Source organism: Xiphophorus hellerii, chromosome 13 (genome assembly GCF_003331165.1).
Source record: "Xiphophorus hellerii strain 12219 chromosome 13, Xiphophorus_hellerii-4.1, whole genome shotgun sequence".
NCBI classification, from domain to species: Eukaryota; Metazoa; Chordata; class Actinopteri; order Cyprinodontiformes; family Poeciliidae; genus Xiphophorus; species Xiphophorus hellerii.
Genome location: NC_045684.1, coordinates 16,738,138 through 16,765,542, shown reverse-complemented (window position 1 = coordinate 16,765,542; position 27,405 = coordinate 16,738,138). Strand labels below are relative to the sequence as shown.

The following is a 27,405-nucleotide window of genomic DNA, read 5'->3' as shown; positions in this document are numbered from 1 at the left end:
ATCACACATTTAGACCAATAAACACACAACACAGGTCAGGGATTAAGTTGCGAAGTTGTTTTAAACAGGTTATAAAACAAAAACATTGCAGTGATATAACATTGGGATGCTTTTCTTCAGCAGGAACCAAGTTGATGGGAAGGCCGATTGAGGGGAAAGCTGGAAGAAACCCTCACCTTCCAACTGGACGATGACAAGTAAAATAGTTCAGCTCGAAACACTTAAATGAAAGAGAAGCCTAGTTAAAGTCCTGACTAAATCTAGTAAAGAACCTGAACCCCTCTCTAATCTGAATGATCTTGAGTTATTTTGCAAAGGAAATGGGAGCAGGATTTTAAATGTCTACAGCTCTAAAAAGGTGAAAACCATGTATCATTTCCTTCAGCTGTGCACTCATTTTGCGTCTGTCACATAAAATGCAGAAACGTTTGTGCAGACAGAACATGCAGACAGAAACTGCCCAACTACAATGATAAATGATCAAATTTATTTCAGTATGTATTTTGTCATTACATAACAGTACTGTAAAATGCTTGCATTTAAATGTGTTCTGTTGCAAAGAAGTGTTGACAAAAAAAAAAAAGGGAAAACATACAATTTATACCCCTGTTAGGTTACCTGACATCTGTTCTATCGTTCCTGCATTACGGCAACAACGCTTTCTGAAATGCTGTGGATTGTCAGACCATCTCATTTATCCCGATTTTTGGGAAATTTTCCAACCAATAGCTCTGGACGTGGAAGTTCAGCTTTACTGGGGATATAAATGAGCCATACCAACAAGAAAAACAAACAAACAAAAGGCAACAGAAAGGTCATTTTTAACAAGCAGAATCTAATATGCTTGGGTATAACATTTTAGAAGTGTAAATAAATGCAATTTTATTTTTTTACTTTTGTTAATAACACTACATACATTAATATAGACCACCACTGATTATAATTTAACCATTTTTGTGAAAAGAAACAGCAAAACTCCAAACCCAAACTGTAGCTGTTTTCCTGCTATCTGTACAGTTTTTTTTAACCCCTAATGATTACCTAGATAACTCCCTAGCAAGCATTAGTCACTAGAAAAATCAGGAAAAAAAGTAGACTACACCGCAACACCATATTTACAGTATATTATTTATATATTTATATTATGTATATATTTATAACACACTGACTGAGATTATGACAACATAAATTCATAAGCATCATTAGTGCAAGGCATGAGTAAGACCAGTAAAAAAGTTATTGACAAGAAATAGTCTAGATAACTAATGTGTGTGTGCAAATATGTGTTGTGTGCGTGTGTGTAACAACATGTGGGGACATAGAAAAACACAAATAATGTGCTTAACATTGGTATGAATGAGGTGTAACAGACTGTGTGTCTATGATCTGCAGAGTGAGTGTGTGTTCCATTGTGCAAGTGTGTGTAATGTGCATGTGACTATAAGTCTACAGTTGAAATCAGTCACCAGCCAGCCCAGGCAAAGTTCGAATATACTGACACACCAACGTGTCTAAAGCACTTCCTAATCCACGTGTGAAATAATTAGAATTCCACTTTAAACATGAAGAGACCTCATATTGCAGCATCCCACTCACAACCACCACCTTTGTTTTTTTTTTACCCTGTGCAAACCCTGCAGCGGTCAAGCAACACTGACATAATGGAGGAGAAAAAAAAAAAAAAAAAGCTCTTTGCATAAACAAAATCCTCCAACCCCAGTTTGATGGTTGACACGGGATTAACGAAAGGATGCGACACATAAGAGATGAACGGTTGCTGATGTGTACCTTAGAGGCCTCTCTGTCTTGCTGAGGGGAGGGAGGGGGCTTTCAAGTGTTGCAATGGTTCTTGCAGACACTCGACGCTTTAAGGAATACTGCAAAACATGATACAATGCCACCGCGGCCAGAAACAAGCAGGCACAGTCCCTGGGAGGAGACTACAGGTAGAAAAACGTATGACACACGCTCTAATTCTAAACTGATGAAGGGAAAGCCAGTGGATTGCTGAGGGAATCAAGAGTTTAAAAGTTTTTTTTAAACTTTGAATAAAAGGTTCTGAAGACATGAGAGGGACACAGATCTCAGGGTTCTTTTTTGGCTTTCTACTCAACGTCTTTCCTTTCCTCAGAGCCACAAGAAATGGCTCTTTGACTCCAACATTTGTCGCTTTGTTTGTGCTACTATAGACCAAAGGTAAAACAGTTTGATTTTCTTCTTCTTTTTTTTTACCCACGTAAATACACACGTTTGTGCATTGACAGCTTAAAGAAAAATATTCTAAATAACCAACAACAAAATAAATCTACCAAAAATGACCAAAAGCAGAAGAATGGTGAAAATAAGAGCAGTAGTTTCCAGAAAAGGGAAGTGACCCCCTTCCTCAAAATTGAACTCCTATCAAAGATGTTGGATGAGCTGAGGCTTCTAATATCTGATCACTGATCCATCAATCAACTGGGAGATGTAAAGTAAAACAGAGTGGTTAGGAGGCTTCTTCAGGTACCAGCAGAACCTTAATGGAAGAGGCAGAGCCCCAAAGACATCAGTGAAATGGCACTGACTTTGCTACTGAGATAAAAAGAAACAAAGTGTGAGGGAGGATACAGGGCATCTTTTTCTGTTTCAAACAAAGGGGGACACGTTGCTTTAGTAGCTGCAGTGGCATCTGGGGCGTCGGCCACATTAGTTACTAGTTTACAGGTCAGGGAGGGAAAATTGTGTTCTTCATTCTAGGTAGAGCAGCACGGAGCCTTGGCTGGCTGAGCAGCTTCTGTCAGGTCCACTCCCCTGGTCCGACCGCTGTTAGCTCCTGGAGCTTGAGGCTCATTTTTTGGCAATTTCTTTGCTGAAGATAAGAAAACAAAGAAGCAAAAGAAAAAACAAATGCCATATTTTAGGAACAGAAAGCTCAAGCAATAGATATTTTTTATATTTTAACTAACATAATGTTAGATGTAACATTATTAATGACCATATCAATAGGTAATATGTCAAGAACCACTTACCAATAGCCATAAATATCTCATTCACATTCATAGATGTCTTGGCTGATGTCTCCATGAAAAGTAGGCTGTTGTCATCTGCGTATGATTGAGCATCCTGTAAAAAAAGAAAACAGCATGAATATTCAACACAGCTTGACACATTACCATAAAAGACATGTAGAGAATAATCTGCTAGACCAGCGGTATCCAAACTTTTTGCCATGATTGCCAAAATGATCAAGTTGAAAGCACCGGCAGTCCACAAATATTTCAGTCATGAAACAGTTGGATGTTTGTGGTTCTATTAACTCCAAAATAAAGATAAATGCAGAAACCTGGTAAATAAACGAGAAACAATTTGTGTTGCATCTAATATTTATTTTACAAAGATTTTATTTCTCTGAGCTAAAAGACAAAATGGGTGCCATCTCCATCGAACGCCTGTGACTGCAGACCACATTTGAACTGTTCATAAAATGTGGTCCGAATTTTGTGGGCCACACAAAAATCTTTCAGTCGCCTTCAAATGGCCCACAGGCCAGATTTTAGACACCCCTGTGCTAGGGAAATGGAAGGCAGAAAGAAAGTATTTAAGCTGCAACCACAACCACAAGTTAATTAAGTTAATTAAGTCATGTGACACATAGGGCTGCACAATATCGCTAATTTATCACTATTGCAGAATTATTGCACCCGACATACATATTGTGAATATCCAGCTACTGGAAATTACAAAACATGCGTGCTAATCATTCAAGTATTATTAAATATCTTAATGAAGGATAGATATTTTAGAAAGTAAAGCGGTGATAGGGTGCTAAAGTCAAATAAGAAATTATAGCCAAGCTGTTTCAATTTATTTATCACAAGCCATATTTATCAATCACCACACATTGCATATTTACTGTTATTATGCAGCCATAGTGAAAAGCCAACACAAACATGTGGAGAGTCAATGTGGAAAGAAAATCATTCATGATTATCAAAATACTTTACAAATAAAAATCTAATACATGTGGAGTGCATTTATTCCACGACTCAATACCTGGTACAGTTACTATCCATCAACTCTGGCCAGTTTTCCTGTCTCTGCTAAGGAAAACATTCCTATAGAATTATGTTGCACTTTTCCAGAGATTTAAAGCATGTAACTAATAGTTAGAATGTAAGACCCTGTCTTCCATTTAAAATAATCTGCCTGTACTAGGTTGTCTTCCAGAAGTGGCCAGTATTTAACTTCGTACACATCCACATCAACCCTGACCTGGTTAATCTTGTTTTGTTCCATCAGATAAATTCATATTTTAACGCCTTAGGGTGCAGCTGTGAAGTAACAAAAACACGAGAACTGTTACAGTACTTTTTGCAAAGCAATCAGAATATTTGTAATGTGTCTCTTAGGAAACAAACAAGTATGAAATGATGGGTGATTCTATAAAAAAAGAAACAAAAACCCAATGACTAATTGCAGGATTGTTAAGTGAGTAACAATATGACCTGAAAATCCACAGCTCTCTTGGAGGCCAGGTCGGCTTTATTTCCTGACAGAGCGATGACTATATTAGGACTAGCTTGTCTCTGTAGCTCCTTCACCCAGTTCTTTGCTCGCGCAAAGGACTCCTGCAAAACACAAACCATGTGCCATGAGTTAATACTCTCGCTTTACATCATCCTGCAATCAGATGCAAGCAACCTGGTTTCATCTTGCCCTCCTGAATACATACAAGTATCATCAGTGCAACTTTCAAAACTGAGAGCTTGTACAGACGCACCTCGTTTGTGATGTCGTAGACCACGATGGCGGCTTGTGCTCCTCTGTAATACATGGGCGCCAAACTGTGGTACCGCTCCTGACCTGCAGTGTCCCAGATTTCAAACTTCACTGTCGTGTCATCTAGACACACTGTCTGGGTGAGAAAAGCCGCTGAGGGGACAGAATGAGGTGAGAGGCTGAGTTGGGGTTGCATGACGAGCGTCCAAACGTAAAGAACTGGTCACATTTAAGAAAAGTCTCCAGAATATGCCAAATCTCAGAATAATTTATCTGCATGAATTATTCATATATATATCAGAACAGACCATAATTACTTACCTCCTATTGTGCTTTCTTGGAATTCGTGGAACTGGCCCTTGACAAAGCGAAGCACTAAGCTGGACTTCCCAACGGCTGATTCCCCCAACAGCACCAGCTTAAACTGACAGATCTTGTTTCCTGCGTTGGGTCCATTGGGTCTTGTAGCTCCTCCTCTGCTGGCCATGGCCTAATCAGATCCTCTGCTATCCTGTGGGCCAAACTTTACGACCTGGGCGTCTGCTGCAGGAAACGAGGAAAGAGGTGTTTGTTTACTGCACGGTAATGATCATGTTAAACTTCAGAATGTAACATAACTTGTCATCCAAAACGTTCTAAACATGAACACATTTCACGGTTTGTTTATGTATAGGTACACAACATTTGAACATAACTTATTAAATATCCACATTAAGTATATGTCAAACACAGCTAAATAATAGAAAATCCATACAAAAGAAGTGAAAAGTGTGCCCCTCCCCTGACAGATGACCAACCCCAATTCAGTGATTTAAAAAAAATAAGTAAACTAAAACATCCTCACAGTAAAGCCGTTTCAAAGCCTCTGTAATCAAACTGCATCAGGTGATGCTGGAGTAATGACTGAAACATGCTTGGATTTCACCAACACAAACTGATGTATTTTATTTTTTTGGATAACTGGTTCTCTAAGAAAAGTAGACAGTAGAGAATGCTGCATTTTACTCAACTAGGGGTGATGTAAAAAAGAATATTTTAGTAATAGAGTACTCTATAGAATATTTTTACAATTATTCGAGGAATCCTCTCTCTCTCTGAGTAACATTCCCGACGTTCACTCCAAAGCCGTGACGACGCGCTTCCGATGCTACAAAAGCTGTCGTAGTCCAGCCATTGCACCTCAAACTTCAACAATCCTTATTTGTCCTCCAAACTCTGCCAAAACGCAGCACAATTCAACACCATGCTGTTAGCACTTCACAACAATTCATAGGCGGAAGTAAGAGCGCTGCCCTCCACAAATAATGGTCCGGCCGGAACACGGTGACATAATAAAACATAATTTATCGAAGCTTTGAGGCAGATAAATTTTCCTCGCGGAATTTTAATAATTGAGGCACTCGAATCATTCGAGGAACATATCCTCTATCAAACGTCTTCCAGAACAAAGCAAAATTTAAAAAAAATAAACAGATATAGGTGCCTCTCCAGAAAAAACTGACAAGCACAAACAAACATCTCTTTGGACCAAAACAGCAGATTAATATGAATAATTTCCGTTATATGCCTTCAAGCTGTGTGTATCTTTTTCTCAAACATGTTTTACCAGTTCATGTGTCATTATTGACTCATACACTAATAAACTGAACTGAAAGCTGCAACAAGAAGCAACGACTTGACAATTGTTAAGAGTTGAAATCGCTGTCAAAGAAGCAAGGAGGAAACCAACATAAACAGACTAAGAGAAAGAAACAAAAATCCTGTAAGCGCAGCCGTGTTTTATTACAGGACAGAAAGAGAAGGAGATCCATCCAACCCACAACATTTAAGCCCGTTTTCTCTGTGAGAGCCACTGTTTAGGTGCATACCATGCATTACTGACTAACTTATTTAGGAATAAATTCTAACTGTTGAACACATGGCTGTTGTTAGGAAGTAAATCTTGTCTGTGCAGCAGGCAGAGCAGTTTATAAACTCCTTTAAATACAAACTTGGACCTTTGGCATGCTCTCCCCTTGACATTGACAAGTACTGTTAAAACGTCAGCTAAATGCAGGCTGATATTGCTCTTAGAGAAGTGTTTGACCCAGATTGCTTCGACCTTTTTTGCAAACGCAAATGTGGAAATATTCTTTCCATTTTAAAAATATTTATATCCATGTAAGCTTTTCTGTCCATTAATAAAATCAACAGAAATGATACAAGATTATTTATCAACTCACGAAACATTTAGAATTTGTTACACTTAAAAATGGCATTTTTATATTCAACTGACAGCAGAATAAAATTAAAACTAGGTAAATTAGGACTGCCATTTTTACTCACAATAAAAATCAAATACTTTATTAGTTTATTAAGCGGCCATCCCATGAAGTCTGTTTCCAGCAATAACCTGTGAGTTAGTGAAAGGAGTGAACTACAACATATTTTTTACTACACTATACAGAGCTTAGCTGATTTTCTATCTCTCGTTTTTGTAAAGCTTTGACCAATTTTTCTCTTTAAGAGCAATAATATAAGAGAGATATGAGACCAGTATTTAAAGTGCGTTTTCAAGAATTTCTTCAGTGATCGGTCGTTATTTATGCTAGGAGCAAGAGTAAAAGCAGTTGCTAAACCGATTTTTACTAGTATTCTACAAGAAATACAAAATAATTTAGTTGACAAACTGGCTTTATATTAGCAATTTGAGCAAACAATTTGTGAACATGCACATTTTCTTGTGCATATTCACAAGAAAATGAGACATGTCTGTTCAGCCTTCCTATTATCCGTTTAGTCTAACATTCTCTTGCTACAATGAATGAACTGCACACATATCAATAAAAATAGTTTCCATTTAAATAGCTTCTCGGGTCTCTATGCTTCCTCCGACACCTCAGTAATACAAAATATAGAAAATTTTGAGTCTTCTTTCCACAATAACAACTTCCACATGGAGTGTTGTTGTTCTTGTTAATAAAATTAGGAGATATTTGGCATGTTTTGTCAATTTTAAGACAACCAGATTGGAGGTCACACTTAAAAGTCAAAATTGTCAACGGATAGGCAGATAGACAAATTATCTGTGGGGATCTATTTGAAAGAAATGTAAGCTTCATTTTCAAAGGGCAATTTTAAGGAGGAATGTCTAAAAACACAAGCATTAGAAAACATGAACACACAAGGAAGAGCAGCAAGAACATAGTCCCTGTCTGTTTATCCAGACAAGGACTGTCAACAAACGATGCACAAGTGCTGTGATCACACACTAGGCGCACTTAACAGTCAATCGTTGACTGTAAACAGACTGGCTCATGCTAGCTGTGGCCCTGAGTCTGTTTTGATATTGGATAGCTACTCCTTTCCCAAATGTAGCTGGTTAGCTTGCACATTGCTAACATACTGCCACCGACTGCTAACTTGACCACAAATTTAACCATTAGCAACTGTAATAATATCCCACAAAACTGCACGAGAGTAAAAATAAGACAATAATATAATAAAATCATGTAAAATGGATGCTAATTGCTAAGGTTGTTACGGCACTTGAACGGGAGTTGCCAAACCCCTAGCAGTAGCATGCTAGCATTGTTGGCATTCCACCCACCCTTTAAGCTGGTAACTAAACGAGCGGTTTTGTCATAAAACTACCTAAAACAGTCGTTTACAAAGCTACCACACACTGTGGACAACAACACTCAGTTGAACCCGACTAAGACCTATAAGTCTGTATGATCCGTGGCTATCAAACATCACAGACTGTAGCCGAAGCCAGCTAACGGAGACCCAACAGAGCAAACGTTAGCGCTAATCACACTCAACCAGCTGCTAACACCAACATGTCCGCTACCTGAGAGCCAGACGATGGGGGGAACTTTTACTCCCACCACTTTGATGTGTATTACACACGGAATCCGGGGCACTGCGGTGAGATTGGTATGGGGAGCCGAGAAAACAATTTCAACAATCCCGTCACGTCTCCTCCTTTCTTTCTTCTGGCAACTTCCCCTTAGAACCAAAACACACAACGAGCTCTTCCGCTCTGCGCCACGTCACACAGTACGTCGGCCCTGGCGACACCAGATACAGCTCATACTGTCAGAGATTAAAAAAATAATAATAATAAAAAAAAATCATACTGTCAGAGATTAAAAAATAATAATAATAAAAAAAAATCATACTGTCAGAGATAAAAAAATAATAATAATAATAAAAAATCATACTGTCAGAGATTAAAAAAATAATAATAAAAAAAATATCATACTGTCAGAGATTAAAAAAAAATATATATATATATTATACTGTCAGAGATAAAAAAATAATAATAATAAAAAATCATACTGTCAGAGATTAAAAAAAAAATAATAAAAAAAATATCATACTGTCAGAGATTAAAAAAAAAAAAAAAAATCATACTGTCAGAGATTAAAACAATAATAATAATAATAAAAAAATCATACTGTCAGAGATAAAAAAAAAAATAATAATTAAAAAAAATCATACTGTCAGAGATAAAAATAATAATAATAATAAAAAAAAATTATACTGTCAGAGATTTTAAAAAAATTAATAATAATAAAAAAAAAATATATAAAAAAAATCATACTGTCAGAGACTTACTGAGAATCTTTTTAAAATTTTTATCTTAAAACAGTATTACAATAATAGAGATATAGGCTTGCCACAATTTTTACACATTTAAGCAGCTTTTTATTATTTAGAAATAATTATTATTCTCTTACAGTAAGAATGCAAGCGTCACAGCAGTGAGTTGAGCTTTCATTCTCACACAAAAGAAAAAAATAAAAGAATAAGCAGAAAATATACGTGTATAAATATAGATAAAGAACAATAGGTCATTAGCTGTTTTTCTGGCAATATATTATTCTTATCTAAAGAATCAACATTAACATGGATAAAACAAAAGCAAAATTTGCACACATGAAAGGATGAGCTAGAACTGCGCATTTACATTAAAGACTAAGCTGAACAAAGAGCGACATTTTAATTAAAAAATAGGAAGCTCATTTTTGTTTTCCAAAAGAAAATGCAATAGGTTTGCAATGTGTTTTAAGGGTCAATTCATCTACCATGGATATAATTTAAAATGTTCTAAAATAAGCTGAAGGCTGAAGTACTTGAAATATCCAGCAGGTGGCGGCTTAACTGCACCTTTTTGTTTTTGACAAGGAGAAGAAGAATTCTGACGCTCCTCTTCACCGTAGCTTCCGTAGGGCCATTATACCACGTTTTATTAGTCACTGGCTTAGCATTTTCAATCTTTTTGCCTGTAATGTGATATTTTTCACAAGACCTTCATCACATTAAGTGCAGCGGCATTCGTACATTTCATGACAGCTTGCTGAACCAGCTGAATAGCGACAGTCATGGAGGAGGAGACGCCAGAGGAGCTGCTGATGAAGCGGCACCGTAAAGAGAAGAAGGACCTGCAGGGTATCAACACTTACTTGCTGTTATTCTTCTGTGTCAGCGGCGGTCTGACAATGTGCTGTGACTTAGTTTGCATCCTCGAAGTTTTTAATGTGACTGCTACTTAACTGCAACTGTATAAGACAAGGCTGTCGTTCCAGTACAGTTTGTTTATGATTTTAGACCAACTTCAAATATCCCAAATAGTAGAAAAAAACAGGACACAAACCTTTAGCCTGTCCGTTTTTTTCCAGTAAAAATTCGCCTTGTATCATAGCAATCGACATTTGGATTCAGTTTTTGTTCAACCACTCCTATAAATAATTTTATTGTTCTGAAAAGTCTAGCTTTTCAGCTTGGCAAAACTTTTATGTTGTAAAGAGTAATATAAAATTGACATAGTTTAGTTTTAGTGTAAACTCTTTGACAAGAAAGCTGTATTAATGCACTTTATTTTTTTTAGCAAAGATCCAGGGTATGAAAAACTCCGTCCCTAAAAATGACAAGAAGAGGAGGAAACAGCTGACGGAGGAAATATTAAAGTTAGAATCGGATCTCAGTCAGAAGCATGAGGAGGAACTCAAGCAGCTGAAGTCTAAAGCTGAAACAAAGGTAACTTCTTTACTTACAACAACTGACTTATCAAAAAAATGTTAATGTGTTCTGAAGCATGTTTCAGACATGACTTTTTATCTCTCCTTATCAAAATAACGAATACATTACCTTTTACAATACGTGACATATTATTTAAACATCATGCAAAAGAAACAGTTATTCAGATAATAGTATGACACTGACTCATTACCAACCTCAGTAAAATAACCTTTGCTCCCCTCCTTCACCTTAACCAGGTGGAGGAGGTGGTGAACTGTGTGGAGACCATAAAGCTGGAAGGTGGAGAACAAGAAGAGACCAAACAACCACGAGTAACTAAAGCACAGAAGAGAAGAGTGAGAAGCTTTTTAGAATGCTGTCCAGTATTACTGTGTTATAACCGATAAAACTGGTATACAGTTTTATCTGCCTTTCCTCACACGTTCTATAAATTGTTCTGTAATGTACTTAAAGTGCAGTTATCTTGTAGTTGAAGTAAAATTAAGAGTTTACTACCTTAAATATTTATTTATTGCTTCCATTTGAGCTTTTACTGGTGTTAAATCCGTTATTTTTGCATGTACATTTCTCTCCAGGACAAGAAGGCTGCACAGGAGAAGGAGAGAGAAAGCAGGATAGCAGAGGCAGAGGTGCAGAACCTGCAGGGCGTGAGGCACCAGGAGGGTTTAAAGCTAGCTCAGAATCTTGCCCAGCAACAGCTTCAGATAAAGGAGATTTCATCTGATGGACACTGCATGTACCGTGCCATTGAAGACCAGCTAGCACAGCGATTAAAGGTGGCTTATTTAAATGGCATATTGAAATTATTTGACTATCTAATCACACATGCACTAGGCAAACAAATTGTTGATGTTCTTTTTGTAGATTCTCCATTTGAAATGCCCGGTTGGAGAATTTTTTAGAAACCATTTGTACTTGTTTTCGATGCACAAACACATTGTCATAGTTCTTCTGTTTTCTCTTAGTCTGGGCTAAAGATGAGTGTGAAGGAGCTCCGATCCCGCACTGCTGAGCACATGAGAAACCACGCTGACGACTTTCTGCCTTTCCTCACTAACCCCAACACTGGGGACATGTTCACAACTGGTAGCTGACGTCCTTATGGCTCTACATGAAGATACTGACAGAGGTGCAGGTAAACCACGAAATAAATGTTAACTTTTTGTGTTTGTTTCCAGATGAGTTTGAGAAATACTGCAGCGATGTGGAGCACACAGCAGCTTGGGGTGGCCAGCTGGAAGTGAGTTACCCCGCAGCTTTATTTGCCAATTTTTAGAAAACCACATGCATTAAGAGCAGTTAATTTGCTCTTATGCTTTTCATTCATTTTGTATTACTCTTGTTCACAGCTCCGAGCTTTGACTCAGGTGCTAAATTTGCCAATAGAAGTGATCCAGGCCGACTCCCCATCAATCAGGATTGGAGAGGAATATGATGGTGAAGTCATCACTCTTGTGTAAGATTAATGCTTCATAATCGCACTTTAAACAGAAGGGAGAAGTTAAATAAGAGATACCAGTGTGGTTAGAAATGGTTTACAGCTGCATTAAACAGTGTGACTAGATTTGCATCCGTTGCAGGAAAGCATTCATTGCAGGTTTTCTGCATTTAAATGTAGCCTTATTATGCAAAATTAGTCTCTCTCATGGCTTTGATGCACAGCAGCACTGAGATCATTTTCTATATGTACCGGTAGTTATATTCCAATAATATATGCCTTAGTTGTTGTTAATGCATAATTGAACAGCATGTAAATATGAACATCTGATAGCATAGTGGCCATCTCATAGTGTGTAAAGTTGTTGGAGGTAAATAAAGCTATTCAGTCACAGAATATATTTTGTTGTTGCTTACAGATATATGCGTCATGCCTATGGTCTAGGAGAGCACTACAACAGTGTGGAGCGGTTAAAGGATTCAACCGGTGCTGAAGACAACTGAGAGTCCCACATCTGTGACAGGAATAAACGTCTTTATTTAAGAGAGAACGAAACAAGCACTTCATGAACTGAACTCTGTTTTATTACATGTGTATACAGAGGTTGTACACCACCTCTGAGACCGTTATGAAAACAGACAGCTGCTTTTTTTTCCTGAATGGAGATTATTTTCTTTCAGAGTTTAAATGGAAACGAAAGGGTCACGATATCAAAATCCATTATTTCAGTGATACGATACTGAATCATTGTGCTCTTATAAAGTTGTTTTATATTAAACACTTTTGAGCCCCACTGATTGTCTCAAGGTTTCCTCGGTTTTATTAGCAGCATTTTTGTTGTTACACAAATCTGTGTGGACAGAGTATGAGCAACCTCTTCAATAGAACTTTCTCCAGTCTCAACCAAGTCTGCTAATAATCATATTCCGAGCATAGTTGACTTGTAAAACCTGTAAAATAGTGGCCAGCTTGCTTTATTGAGGTGTGACCAGTAGAGGTCGCACTTGCCCAAAGCAAGAACTTGAACAAGATTGTTGACTTTTGTCGCCATGGGAACTAAACAGAAAGAGGCTAACAAGAGGTGGGACTAGGAAAATGGCCTATGGTGTAGCTCTTAGAGGAACCGCGGTCAGAGCTTCATGTGGCAAAGGAAACTCCTTAAATCTGAATTCAAATGGGTTGAAGAGTGTTCCTGAGTTTGTTTCCAGATTCCCAAACCTCTCAGTCCTTCTGTTGTGCCACAACTCTATCTCTGCCCTCCCAACCCACCTCCAGTCTCTGTGTCACGTGAGTCTCCTCTTATTTCTTGTAATCTTCCTAACAAATCACAAAAATTGCTCAATCTACTATTTTGGCTTTATCTTCAAGCTAACAGAACTGAATTTGGGAAATAATGCCCTGAGGGAGTTCCCTGCAGTTCTCAGCCACCTGGGTTCACTGAGAAAACTCTATCTCTACCGCAACAAAATTGATGTGGTGTCACCTGATGCAATTGGTAGGCAGGTCTGGACTGTTTGGGGTTGGTAACACAGACTCTGAATCGACTCAATGACTGCCTCATCATGTTTTGAAGGTCACTTAGGAAACCTTGTTGTCCTCAATCTCAACCACAACAACATTCAAAGGTTACCACCAGAAATTGGCAGGTAAATAAATGTTCCCACTCTGTCTAAAATTGCTCTTTTTTTTTTCTTTACTAGCAATGCTCTCCACAATTTTTTTTAGATTTTGAAAATTTTCACTTAATTTCTTTAAGAGTAGAGTAGAAAGAGTAGAATCATCTCACAGTAAAAAAAATGTGAGATGTACTGCGTATAGTTAGTACTTTGGCCTCCCTGCTGTTATTACTTTACATAATCCCACATTATGTAAAGTGGGCTTGCTCCACTTTTGCCTATGGAGCAAGCCTTATGCTTCTTCTACAACATTTTCAAGAGTTTGTATCACACAGAGACGGATCTTTGTTGGTTTTAGCTCTGGTGAATCACTTCTGAGATGATCTTGGACAAACATTTTGGTGTGAAAATCTCAGTTTTCTGACTGAGGCCACCAGGTTTTTGTTATAAATCTGTTCTTTTTACTCCTTTATCATGTTCTTCCTCACAATTCGTACACAAAATAAACCTGGATCATCATCCTTGTTTGTCACAGTCCCAGTTGTTTTAAGCTCCAAAAACAATAGTAATTTAATTGGAGCTCATATGGTTAAGACTTAGGTGAGTAGCACATCTTTATTACCTAAAGAGCATGTTTTCTCTTTTCTTTCCTATTTTTGAGAGAGCTTGCGAGGAACAGGGTTTGCCTCGTATTTTTTAAACGCACATTTTGCTTATCATGAAACTTTTGCCCCACTGTACCTAATGCATGCAATTTTAAATATTTTTGAGATTATTATTTATATTTAGTGCATTAAATTAGTTTAAGGCACTAAACAAAGTTGCCAGCATCAGAGTAGTGAGATGATCAAATGAGAAATATTATATTTCTTTGTCAGAGACTTTGAAAATCTGTTTATTTGCAGGCTGAGGAAGCTTCAGCAACTCAGTATGCTTGATAACAAGCTGGAGGAGCTTCCTGGTGAAGTTGGTTGTCTTAAAAAGCTATCTGAGCTCAACCTTACCTTTAACAATCTCTCAAGGCTACCTCGGCAGCTGTACTTTTGCAGAAACCTCATAAAGCTGTACGCAGCCAGAAACAGGCTGACAAACCTGCCAGAGGTGGGTATGTACTAATTGCTTTGTTAAAGCAGGCATAATTTATGGCAGCTTGTAAGGTGCAACAGCTGGAAGCACCAAATTTAAGTCTGACTATTTTAAAAAAATACATGGTGACTAAAACTTTACCCATCTGGCTTTTCCTGCAGGGAATAACAGCTCTTGTTAAACTTCGAGTTCTGGATGTGGCTGGGAACATGCTGTCCATATTTCCTATGGAGGTACACTGGACAGTAAAATCCACAATATTATGGTTTTCTTCTGAAAAGGAAATAAATGACATCGCATAATGTGTATATTGGAAATATTTAGTTCCACCTGCTGCACCTGAAGGAGCTGTACTGTGAGGAGAACTGGCTGATTAAACTTAAACCGGTGCCAATACTGCCGCCTCCTGAGAACCTGTCACTGAAGGTCAAGCTATTCTTCACATAATCGTCATGTTTGTAACTCAAACTCTTGTCGTTGTGTAACTGTGACCCAGATGTGTCTCTGTAGGAACTGGCTGCCAGGTTTGTTTTGTTAGAAGTCAGAAAGCAGTTCTCTCTGATCAACTTGAGTCTCCCTCACTACCCAGAGCTGAATGACCTGTTGTCCGGCAGCAGCTGTTGTACAGAGTGCAATGGCCCCTTCCTCAATACATGGGTGGAGTGTGTGCATTTTGTCAATCTGAAGAAGGTCAGAATGCCACTTTCTAAACACATTGATATCTTCTACTGTATGTTTGTGATGAAAACCGCTACAGTGACAGGTTATTCTAATTTTTAATCTATGTGCTTCAACATTCAAATGTTCGCATGCAGGTAAAACTTGACCAAGAAGACGAAGTACGTTAGACAAACAACTGATTTTGAATTTTTTTGATTAGTTATTGAGTAAAATGATCAGATTGCTCACAACTTGGAGCACAAATGACAAACCTGTGCAAAGAGAGCATCAGTTTGCGATTTAGCCCTATCTTGGACAGATTTCAGTTTAAACATCAATGATGACCAGCTTCAGCTCTGAAGTTGTTTGTGGTTTTGTGTTTTCACATTCATCTTCAGTTTTCTGCTAACTTTTCAACACCAAGTAATATAATTTAACTTTTTTTATGTGAACAAAACATGATTTCCTGCATGTTCTTGTGGATAACTTACTCTTTCCCTATATGATCCTCTCCCTGGACTATCAATGGATTTGCTTTTAGTCTGATTTGTCATCATCATTCTCTTCCAGTATGGATAAGAATACTCCTCAATTTTCTCTTTAATGTGTACAAAATCTATGTTGAGTCAAAAAGAAAAAATATTTAGCTTATTTTGTGACATTTCTTAGCCTAATGAATGTTTTTTTCTCTGGAAGAACTCACACCTTGTGCAGGATACAATTTGAGAAATATAAACAGAATAAAATTAGAGCTTCACTGATCAGACTTTTCTTAAAAACACACAAAAAAGTCCATGAAGGAACATCCTGTTGGTCGATGTGTTTATGGTAGGAGTTCTATTGAGTTTTATCAGCAGAAAAAAACAAAAGTGATCAGAGCCTTTCAAGAGAAAATTGGATCAATTTAGCCTCTGATTATTTGGTCATCCTTCTTTCTAATCAACATACTTTGTTCTTGTGTCATAGTTGAGTAAACAGGTAATTACCCATGTCTTCAGAATTTAACTTTGGATCTTTTTATTTATTTTTACATATTGCAATTAATGACAGCTTTGTAAAATGACTTGTCTTTATCTTTTAAAAAATGTGATACTTATATTAATCTATCATTTCATAAGGGCTTTCTAGGGCTCAAGTACTTTCAAGAACACTGGAAGTGTGAAACTATAATGAAATATTCAACCTTGACTTTCTCTTTTGTGAAAACACTGTGTATATGTACAGTACAGACCAAAAGTTTGGACACACCTTCTAATTCAATGGGTTTTCTTTATTTTCATGACTATTTATAAGGCAAGAAATCCCACTTATTAACCTGACAGGGCACACCTATGAAGTGAAAACCATTTCAGGTGACTACCTCTTGAAGCTCATCAAGAAAATGCAGAGTGTGTGCAAAGCAGTAATCACAGCAAAAGGTTGCTACTTTGAAGAAACTAGAATATAAGGGGTATTTTCAGTTGTTTTACACTTTTTTGTTTAGTGCATATTTCCACATGTGTTATTCATAGTTTTGATGCCTTCAGTGTGAATCTACAATGTCAAAAGTCATGAAAATAAAGGAAACTCATTGAATTAAAAGGTGTGTCCAAACTTTTGGTCTGTACTGTACATGTTTACAAGAAAAAGAGAAAGAAAAAAGTTGTTTTTTATTTCCCCCTTTTTTATATACTTATCTTTTAAATGTCTTTATTGACAACAAAATGGAATTTTTTTTAAAGCTTATTCTGAAATAGTGAAAACATTCAGCGGCTAAGGTACACTTTCTCTGTGTCGTTTGCTGTAGGACATGAACCTGAGGAGTAGTCTCACTATTCCAGTCCGGTCTCTCCTGTGTTCATACAAATGCTTCAGAGCACAAGGACCCTGCTACTATGCCGTTGAGAGGAAATAAATGCAGGAATGCTGAAGGGTGCTTGTCTCTGTGGCCACAGAGTCAAGTGGCCACTAGGTGGCAGCAGAATAACGCGGTACTATTTTAACCCAGGCCAGGTTCACTGTCAGATACGAGTTCAAACAAAAAGTTTTTTCTGTCTCATCTATAGTTTTCATACGACTCAGTGAGGGAAACGTCAGGCTTAAAGGATGAAGGAGGCATTTAAAAGCGCTGTTAGTTTGGAAAAAACATATTTTAATTGTCTTTGATGGAGACATGCTGCTAATGTTCTGTACATAGGTCGACTTGTGAAGGTGTGCATGCAAATAACCTCTTATCTGTTTATGAAGGTCAAGGAATATGTGAAGCTATTTAATAATTTATATAACAACAATATAAAATCTTCCCCCTTACCTTGTCTGAATGTAGTTTTCTCATTTCTACCTCCATCTCCTCCTGGTGGCATCTGTTCCAACCTGCCAGACAGGAGAAAGCTAGAGAAAGAGAGATAGAGGGAGGGATGGAGAGAACTTCATTGCAAGCAAATTAATTTCTCATCCACGCCTCCAGAGCCTAGCAGCTTGTTCACTTGCTGCCGCGGCGGCGGCCGCCGCTGCTGCTGCTGAGCGTGTGTCTGCTGAGTCGGAGCCTCATACATAATGCATCAGGTTTAATTGCAAACCCAGAAACTAATGACTTTGGACTGGTTAACAGCAGGGGAGCCATACATCTCGAGCAAACTGAATGAAAAATCAGCTCAGAGGAGAGAAAAAAAGGAGCCTAGCCCTTAATTGATGAATAATTGAAGCGGCGAGCTACAGGGCATAATTGTGACATTTTGTTTCAATCAATTTCCAAGTGGTGTGGGCGAAAGTGCACTTAAAGCGAAAAGGCAGTGACAGTGGATGTGAAAGAAAGGGAGAGATAGATAGAGAAAGAGAATGGATGGTGATGGAAATGAACGTGTCTTCAGTCATTGAAATGACATTTAGTGGAGCAAAAGATGGGAACAAATGACTTCCCTCCCCATCTACCTCTTAATTCTGCTCCAACTCATTTTATGCTTACTATTGAGTCACTTTTTTTCTGTCTGCCACTGGATGTATTTTATTTTTTTAAAAAAGAAAAAAAATATTGAGAGCCACAAACATCTTTCTAATGCTTTTAGATTATCCATTAACACGCTAGCTGATTTCAACAGTGTGTTGATGCAGTCCTTCTCATTTACAGTTTCTGCTCCACATTCTCTGAGTTACTTTTTAAAATTTCTGGTATCAAGCTTATATTTGCTTATATCTTTACTGCACAAAACATGTAAAAGCTTCACCACTGAAAAGAGACGAATGCGAAACTGCCGTTCAATATAATCTTTAGCAGTGAGCATGGCTGATAAATAGGTCATTCCATTCTGCTGGCCACATACTAGCAGGTGAAGGGCAAACAGTACTTTTCTTCTTGCAGGCAGCATATGCTGGGTCCAACAGCGCCAACATGGTGACCTCGGGAGTAGCCGTTAGTCTGGTGTCAAGCTTTATGCATGCAGTCAAAGACACACTTCATCAAACTGCAGAAGAGTAAACAAAAAGTGCTTAAACGAGTGAGCATAGTGTTATGTTTAGAACGACTCTTATTAGGATTCGATGACAAACTTTCACAATAATGTTGAAGTGGAAGAAAAAAAACGGCTGTTATTGTTTTCTTTTTTCTTACAAATGGAAAATCTGGAAAGTGGTGTGCATTTATTTTGAAGTGTCAATACTTCACTAACCACTTCGTCCATTATGCCTCTACGGATTTGTTTCTATTATATTGCTTCAGGATTTACGTATTGGCCACACCTCTGTGCATATGCACTCACATGCTCTGTTTTTCTCCCCTGTTTTTGTGTGTGCGTGCGGGTGTGTATGTTCGTGTGCTTCCTAAAACCGCACAGGGTGATTGACGTCTATGTAAATAGGAAGATTGCACCCTCAAAGGAGACGCCATACGGATGGGAGCTCCACACCGACGAAAGGCCCCTACGAAAACGGCGCTTGTAAATTCCTGACATGCCTAACATATGTTAATGAGCCTCTATCCAACTCTGATATAATTACTGTGAGGGGCATGTTGCCTTTGGTGAAAATGTCTGTCTCGTGTGCTGGGGCTACCTTATGGGGAAGAGAAAAAGTAAAGAACGATAAAGTGGTGAATACATAAATTCTCATTTACCGTGGTCAGAGGTAGAAGAGAGTGAGGTTGGCAAATTCACTCTGCATGATGTATTTATGCGAAGGCAGCGTGGGTTCATTATAATCCTCTTTTGTTCAAGTGCTTTCTGCGGTCTTGTATTGTTTCTGAGGAGATGTTTAGTTTGCCTTGTCAGTTGAAGCACTTATACAACAACAAAGCAAGAGTTGCCTGAGGCCTCCTGAGCACAGAATGTATCCTGCATGGGACTGTAACGATCAGGTTTTATATTTGAACTTTCTAAAAATTGGTTGACTTCTTTAAATTTTATTGCCTGTTTTATGTCGAGTCTTTAGTACAATGCTTGTCATGTTATCCCTTCATCGTTTTGTGCTTTTTTTTACTACAGCTTTGGTATTTTTATACCCCACAAAAATTAGCCTTGTCATGCTTGACATACTTGCAGTGGTGGTTTTTGATATTGGCAACTTGGGCAGTTGTTCAGGGCGGGCTCCAGCGAGGGCATATAAGCACCAGATTAAAAACAGGCTTTTTAGCTCTTAGTTGCACTGTCAACAGGGAGTCCTTTCTTGAGGGACTGGGCTGCCCAGAAGTTCAATCTGTTTCTTTTTTTTTTACTGGTTTTCAAGAGGCATGGTGGTGCTGTCCTGGAGTAACATTAGAGTTCTTGAGAATGTTTCATTTAAACTGAAACAAATATTTAAACTATACCAACTCAAAGTTACTTGAGTGCAGATGTGTTCATGGTACTCCAATAGATAATTTATTAGGAGAAGTGCATTATTTTGGTTTGATCAGGGGCCATAATTTGTCATATTTCTTAACACTGAACATGTTCAAACATGAACCATAATACTGGAAACAGGTTAACATGATATCCTATAAAAAATATACTGGTGAAAAAATAAGTTGTAAATGGGATGTGAAGATTCATCATTTATTTCCTTTATACATTTACGTAACACATTTTTCTTGATAATTAGTTATTTGTTTGACAATAAACTGACATGCAATTAAGTACATAAATATACAAACGTTTGCTAACATGGGAAAGAAGGAAGTAGGTTGTGTGGAATCTATGACATTTGGAAACCAAATGTGAGTGAAAAATTGCCAAAGGGGTCAAATGTTCTGGAGACTCCATTAAATTGACTACTAGGTACACAACAAAAACAATGAAACCACAGAAATGTGCAAATTGCAAACAGAAAACGTCCCTGACCTATGAATCCGGCTTGCAGTGTGAGTCATTGGTGGACTGTCTTCCTTGCTCCTTGTAAAACAAAATTCGTGTTAGAACCAAACGGCCCCTTTCTGTCTTAAGGTTGTTTTGTGAAAGGGACCTGTCTAACATGTGGACTTGCTCCGACCAAAGCCATTCCACTGTAGCACCGGTATTGTTATTGTCCTGCTGGAAGATAAGTCCCCTCTCCAGTCTCAAGTTTTCTGCAGCTTCCAACAGGTTTTCTTCCAGCATTTTATTGGCAGTTAAAAATAAGAAAGTATATATTTATATCTCTGTTAGATTTTAAATGATTTTCGTTCAACCGAGAAGGTTGTTTCTCATATGAAATCAGATAGGCATCTCTCAAGTGATAACAGAACAAGCGGTACCTCTCTGACATTATCTCCTTGGGTTAAGATCAGCGTTGTGTTTTCTGCTCTGCTGATAACTGTTGCATTTTGCCTCTTTTTGTTTTCCTACAAATATTTTCTGATGTTTTTCACAAAGTTCCACATCTCAGGACACTTCAAGCATGTTTCGTCATCCTCCCAATTTCCAAAGTCCTTCACATGGTCTAAGCAAGCCTCTTCTCTTTAGCAACTCAGCAGCCAGAGGTGGTTCTGTTAAAATGAGTCCCATCGATTGCTGGTGCAGAAGTTCTGCGGATGGCAGAGCAGTCTCAGACTGCTGTGCAGCATTGGTGCCCATGGCAGATTCTGGTGTGGTGCCATTGGCAGAGCACCAGGATATTGTCTGCCTGACAGCTGCACAATCAATTCTTATTTGTTGTTAATCACGGTAGGCACTAGGGGGCAGTGTGATTCTCTGCTGGTTAAGCAGATGAATTGAGATTGAGACTGATAAGTAGCAAACCTGATGAATCTAAAAGATAGAGCTGCTAATAAAAAAAATGAGAACAATGAGCTGGTATTAAAATCAAAGCTTAATTGAAATCCAAGCATCCGTTCAAAACTTTTGCATGAACCGTTTGGCTTTTAAATGTAATAAATGAGAGCAAAGATTTCTAGGTTTAGAGAAAGAGAAAGTTTTTTTTTTTTTTTGCAGTCATTGTTGCATGTCAATTACAAATAAGATGGCAAAGGCACCAGATGTGCGAGACTGTGCGTTAGAATCAAAACAATGCAACAAAAGGGTCTTCTCAATAGAAATTAGAAAGTGAAAAGAAATAATCCAGACAAGCTTGATGTAAAAGGGCACCCAGCTATGGAAGGATGCAGCAAAACAAAGCCACCCAGATGCAATAACCTAGCTTTCAGCACAAACCTCTTTTTTTGTGTGCTCATATTCGCATCACCAAGTATAAATAAAAAACAGTCAGAGTCCTTTGTGGTTGCAAGGAAGTGATTCCATTACGGAAACATTCCTCATTAGGGGAGTTCTGAGACAAGAGCCCGGTCGTCAGGCCAGACCCCCCGCCCCTCCACCCTCTCTCTCTCTGGCAGTTCTGGGTCAGCACCAACCACAATGCAAAAAAAAAAAAAATACATAAATAAAATAAAGTACCATTACCAGAGCGCATTTGCTGCAGAAATATGACAAAGCGCAGCAGTCACTTCAAAAGAACAAATAAATCTTTCATCTTGGGTGTCTTTGAATCTCTTGGAAAGTTTCCTCGGGTTTGGTTATAACAGGGACCTTGGAGAGAGGGACGGAGACAAGAGGAGCTGTTTATGTAGCTGAGGAGCAGAAAGAGATGTAGCAGCTAGTTTTTGATCATACTTCATACAGTTCACTTAGCTTGATATGATACAGGTGCACTTCCATAAATTAGAATATCATAGAAAAGTTCATTTATTTTCATAATTAACCAAAAAAAGAAACTCATATAAGATGCAGTGTAACATATTCCACATGCTTATTTCTGTTCATTTTAACGATTCTGGCTCATAGCTGAAAAAATCCCAAATTGTGTTTCTTACATATTTTTCAGATTACATAAGACCAATAAATAAGGATTTTAATACAGAAATCTCCATCTCCTGCAAGGTATGTCCATGGATTGTACAGGATGTACATGCAATGCTTCATCAAGTCTCATGTTTCATTAATTACTGCATCTGCCTTTGGTTTTGCAGAAGTGTCAAGGAAATCTCTTCTATAGATTCTCTATGGAGTTTAGGTCAGTTACATAAGGCGCAATGCTACCATGATGATTATACCACATATTGATGCTTTTGGCAGTGTAGGCAGTGGCAAGTCTTGCTGAAAAATGATATTAGCATCTCCTTAAATCTCGTCAGCAGACGGGAAAGATGAAGTGCACTTACATTTCCTACTTTGGACTTGATTAAACACAGGGGACCAACTCCAGCAGATGACATGACTGCCCAAATCGTCAATGGCTGGAAGCTTCACTCTGAACTTCAAGCAGCTTGAATTGCACAATGACCTGGGTGGGTCTGTGTGCGTTGTGTGTGTGGGGGTGTGGGTGTGTGTGTGTGTGTGTGTTGGCTCTTCAACCAGTGACTCCAACTCCAGTTGATGCCTTGTAAATCTCCACCAAAACTTCTTTGCTTCCCAATCTTCTCAGGGCTGCAGTTATCCATATTGGTTGTGCAACTTTCCATTATCACATCTGGATACTTCTCTCTGTGAACAGCCAGCTTCTTTAGCAATTACTTTGTGTAGGCATAGCTTAACTTTTGTGTTGATTTTATGTAATATTCCTAATTTTCTGAGAGCTATAAGATCAAGATGTCATAACTGATAGTGATAAACACTTGAAATAAATCACTCTGTGTGCTCAATCTTTACACGAGTTTTCACATTTCAAATTGAATTACTAGAATATATTACCGTTTTGATGATGTATGTAATTAAATGAGCTGCACCTGATACATTTTCCTCATTAGATTAATAAACTGAGAAATAAGCAGATTTGCAGCAAACACCGTGGATCTGACTCTGTAAAGCCTTCTGGTTTCGGCTCCATAATACTCCGTCACTCATGACTGACAGCGCACCATCATGTAACCCCGTTTTGAGGTCATGCGATGGCCACTGGTGCATGTGGGCTGTGGCTGCGCGGCAGGCGGGTGGGACACCAGGTAGCGGCATCTGGCCTGGGTTTTTCTAGAACACACGCTGCCCGTGGCGCTGCAGAACATCTGTCTGCAGCATGCAGGCCGGCTGGATGAGCAGACCTGCAACCCAGCCAGCCAGCCGAGTGAACGTCCTGCACACACGGATGTCCTTCAGGAATATGTGGGTTAATGTCTCTGTTATCACGGTCGGACTTTGGCGTTCTCCTGCAAAGCTGCTGTCAGAGTTAATCCCTTTAAGATGAAGAGAGCATTCCTCAAACTTCTCTGTTTCTTCATGCTTTGTTTCATGTGAGGAAATATTACTCCTCCAACAGGAAGTAAATAAAGTACGAGTCTGGTTTAGCCATCTGTTTTTTCATGTTTGAGGTAATGTTTCATTTTCACAATGAGGTGCTGCGCATTTTTTACTTATTAAAAATTTGAAGAGGTCCTGGAAACCAGAAGTTAGCAGCTAAGTTTTATACTTGCCTGCTTAGCGTGTGTTTCTGTACCAGCAAGCATGGTGGACAAAGATATTGATATTTACCCTAATGTGCATTCGAGTAACCTCTTGACTTGTGTAACTGTCGTTATGTTCTGAATTGATCACACTTGGAGCTGTTTTCAGATTTACCAAGTGAAGCACACATCTACCTTATTTGAATTGTTATTTTGTCTTTCACCATTGACTGCAGCCCAAGAGAAATTAGCTTCTTTCACACTGTATTTATATCACGAGCAAATAGGATTTTTCACCCAGTGAAAAAAGGGCTGTGTTTTTTTTCCTCATGAGATTGTCCTGCTACAATAAAAGCTCACATTATTTAAAAGACTTTCGAAAATCTTCAACAGGGAACCTGATAGCTGTGAAGGGCATTGTCTCTTTGGAAAACCTGGATAGCGATGATTTGCTCTTTCCCCATCTTTTATTTAAGACTTGTTTCCAAAGTAACGTCGTGTTGAATACTATTTACATTTTCCTAAAATGAAACTGATACCAGTGTGACCTGGATTAAATTAAGTAAAAAATGACCCTTATTGTTTAATCCATGCACAACTGCTCTGAACTCGACTCGATGTTTTTCAACAGCAAAAAGCAGGCGGCTGCTTTTTAAAGGTTCAAAAGAGTCAGTAAATAACTTTTACCAACCTTGCAATCAGATTTAGAGTTAAAAAGATTTGAGAAACACAACATTTCCTCGGTTTTTGTTTAGTGATTCTGAGAAGTCAGCGGGAAGTGATCAACAGTTCTTAAACTAAAATAATAAAAATAAATTAAGCATTTCACTACTTTAGAAAAACAAACATAAATACATGAGGACATTGATTTATTTTGTTTTATTCATCATCAAAGTTTCACCCAAGTCAAACAGAACTTTAAGCCACCCTAAAATAAAGATCTAATATGTGGTAGGCTAGGCATCAAACACTTTTTTGATTGCCAGACGATCGCTTCCCATTCTGAGACCTTTAGCAAATACATTTTGAAAAAGCCTCTCATTTTAATACATTCACCTATTTACTCATGTGTTTTATTGTAATCGCCCTGGCAGCTTGTAGGCAACACATTGTAAAATGTATCTAATTTTATTCTTCACTAATTGATTTCAGAAACTGAATGTAAAAGTTGAAGCTAATGCATTTTCTGTCCTTAGAAAACATCAACCTGCTAAGCAGCAAGTGGCAGCATCATGAACCCAGATAATAGAAGAAACCACACATAGATTATCATGTAAGCCTGTGAAAAAACAAAAAGCCTAGATGTTTGGAAAACGGATTCAGTCTGACGACTGATTTTAATGAATACAAAACCTGATTTCTCTTATGCTGATTTCTCTCTGTGCTTGTTAGGTTTAGTAACATAATAATAAAAAAAAAAACAATTTACTTTTGCAATGCAGTAGAAAACTTTAAGTTTATTCGATTATTTTCACTGCAACATGCGCACACTTTGATTATATTTGCAATTTAACACTGCCGACGGAGACAGCCAGGATAATACCAGTTGAACAACACGACACCTCACACATCTCAGACCAACAGAAAAGAGCAGCGTGATGCGTCGTGCCCACTTGCCCCCTTCTAATCCAGCCTCGCCAGCACCAGATGGCTGCCTCTCCCACAATGCAGCGCCGCCACAGATGTCAACAGAAGAGGTGACAAACACTCCGCAGGTGTCTGTCCCCTCCGTGTCCGCCGTGTGTGCCCGTGTTCGTGTTTGTGTGTGTGTGTGTGTGTGCGACGTGGGGACAAAGAGCATCTTTCTTGCAGGGAGAGGAGTGTGTAATTGATAGCAGAGGACAACCTGCAGGAAGGAAGTGCCATCATATGGTAAATTGATGGGCTGGCGCAGTCTGGCACAAACTGTAGGAACAGATGCAGGAAGAGACAAACTTTGCTCGTTATGGATCGTGTCAAGAGTCAGATTCTCAGAGCTATTAAAGAGGGAAAATTTGCGACCTGTGCTGTGCTGAAATTCACATTGTCGCAAATTTATCTAGAATAAAAAACAAGACTAAACAAAAACAATAGGAAACTCCTACTTCTCTATTCCAAGCAGGGTTGCTTTTCAGTCTGCTGCACAATCCATTTCCTTTCCATGTGTGCCAGCTTGGCCAGGTGTGCTTGTTGGCAGGAGTCTCCACAGCCAGGTGAGCAAGCTGCTGGCCAGGTGCCCTCCAGAACTCACTCCACTGACCACATACCATATGGCTTTGGAGCCAGGCGCGCAGGCGAGCATCCACACATGATGAGAACAACCACATTTAGTCATAGTGCTACTAAAACTTCCTATGCACACACTCACGCAAACAAGAGCTGTGTGCAATAAAACGAGAACATTGGGAAACATTTTAGCACCCCAGTGAGTTCCAAAGTGAACTGCTTAATGTCCTTTTACTGTATTTCTCTCCCAGCGGCCAAAGTGGAATACATCCGCAGAGCAAACATACGACATCCTACTCATCAGAGCTCACATGAATGTCGTTTAGTGAAGCTGGATATTTATGGACGGATTTCAGAGTTTTTGGATTACCCTTCCTTGATCTTCTCCACATTTTGTCGAAGCGCAAAATCTTCTTTTTGTATTTGATTGGAATTTCATGTAAGAGACCAACACAAATTAGCATATGATAATTTCATGGCATTGCGTTTAGCCGAATATAAGACTTCAGATCATCCCCACAAAGGAACACGGTAGTGGCAGCAAAAGGCAGTGGGGACGCTTGATTTCAGCAGAGACAGGGAAGACGGTGAAACCTGATAAGAGCAGGGATGTAACTAAACTTGTTGCGGCTGTTCAAACCAAACTTGTTTATTTGTCTTATTTCTCTATCTTCTAACTTTTGGTAATGTTTAAAGCTACTTTGCGTACTTCTCTAAGTTTACACCACTGAAAAATGGTGTAAACCTTTTCAGAATTCTGAACTTATTTCAGAATTTGCTCTGAAATAAGTTCAGAGCGAATTCCACTCGCTCTGATCGGG

At 38.5% G+C, this 27,405-nt stretch overlaps 3 protein-coding genes across 4 annotated transcripts; 2 read left to right on the top strand and 1 right to left on the bottom strand.

The window, feature by feature from the left end:
- Positions 1 to 42: 42 nt before the first annotated feature.
- On the bottom strand, positions 43 to 8,768 carry LOC116730690 (ras-related protein Rab-5A). 2 transcript variants are annotated; one of them, XM_032580073.1, is made up of 6 exons: positions 8,591 to 8,768; positions 5,080 to 5,301; positions 4,760 to 4,911; positions 4,485 to 4,607; positions 3,009 to 3,102; positions 43 to 2,848 (listed from the first exon to the last, which is right to left on the bottom strand). In XM_032580073.1, the coding sequence occupies exons 2-6, from the start codon at positions 5,243 to 5,245 to the stop codon at positions 2,733 to 2,735; spliced, it is 651 nt and encodes a 216-aa protein (XP_032435964.1). In that variant the 5' UTR covers positions 5,246 to 5,301; positions 8,591 to 8,768; the 3' UTR covers positions 43 to 2,732. The 2 variants fall into 2 exon arrangements, with proteins under 2 accessions (XP_032435964.1, XP_032435965.1); XM_032580074.1 differs by having other exon boundaries at positions 5,080 to 5,298; positions 8,591 to 8,765.
- A 1,160-nt stretch (positions 8,769 to 9,928) lies between these two features.
- On the top strand, positions 9,929 to 13,016 carry otud6b (OTU deubiquitinase 6B). Its single transcript, XM_032581910.1, has 8 exons — positions 9,929 to 10,194; positions 10,634 to 10,782; positions 11,022 to 11,120; positions 11,361 to 11,561; positions 11,751 to 11,871; positions 11,964 to 12,025; positions 12,135 to 12,241; positions 12,642 to 13,016. The coding sequence occupies exons 1-8, from the start codon at positions 10,128 to 10,130 to the stop codon at positions 12,724 to 12,726; spliced, it is 891 nt and encodes a 296-aa protein (XP_032437801.1). The 5' UTR covers positions 9,929 to 10,127; the 3' UTR covers positions 12,727 to 13,016.
- A 126-nt stretch (positions 13,017 to 13,142) lies between these two features.
- Positions 13,143 to 17,879, top strand: lrrc69 (leucine rich repeat containing 69). Its single transcript, XM_032581911.1, has 7 exons — positions 13,143 to 13,718; positions 13,797 to 13,869; positions 14,745 to 14,940; positions 15,087 to 15,158; positions 15,250 to 15,351; positions 15,436 to 15,615; positions 17,372 to 17,879. The coding sequence occupies exons 1-7, from the start codon at positions 13,319 to 13,321 to the stop codon at positions 17,477 to 17,479; spliced, it is 1,131 nt and encodes a 376-aa protein (XP_032437802.1). The 5' UTR covers positions 13,143 to 13,318; the 3' UTR covers positions 17,480 to 17,879.
- The last annotated feature ends 9,526 nt before the right edge of the window (positions 17,880 to 27,405 follow it).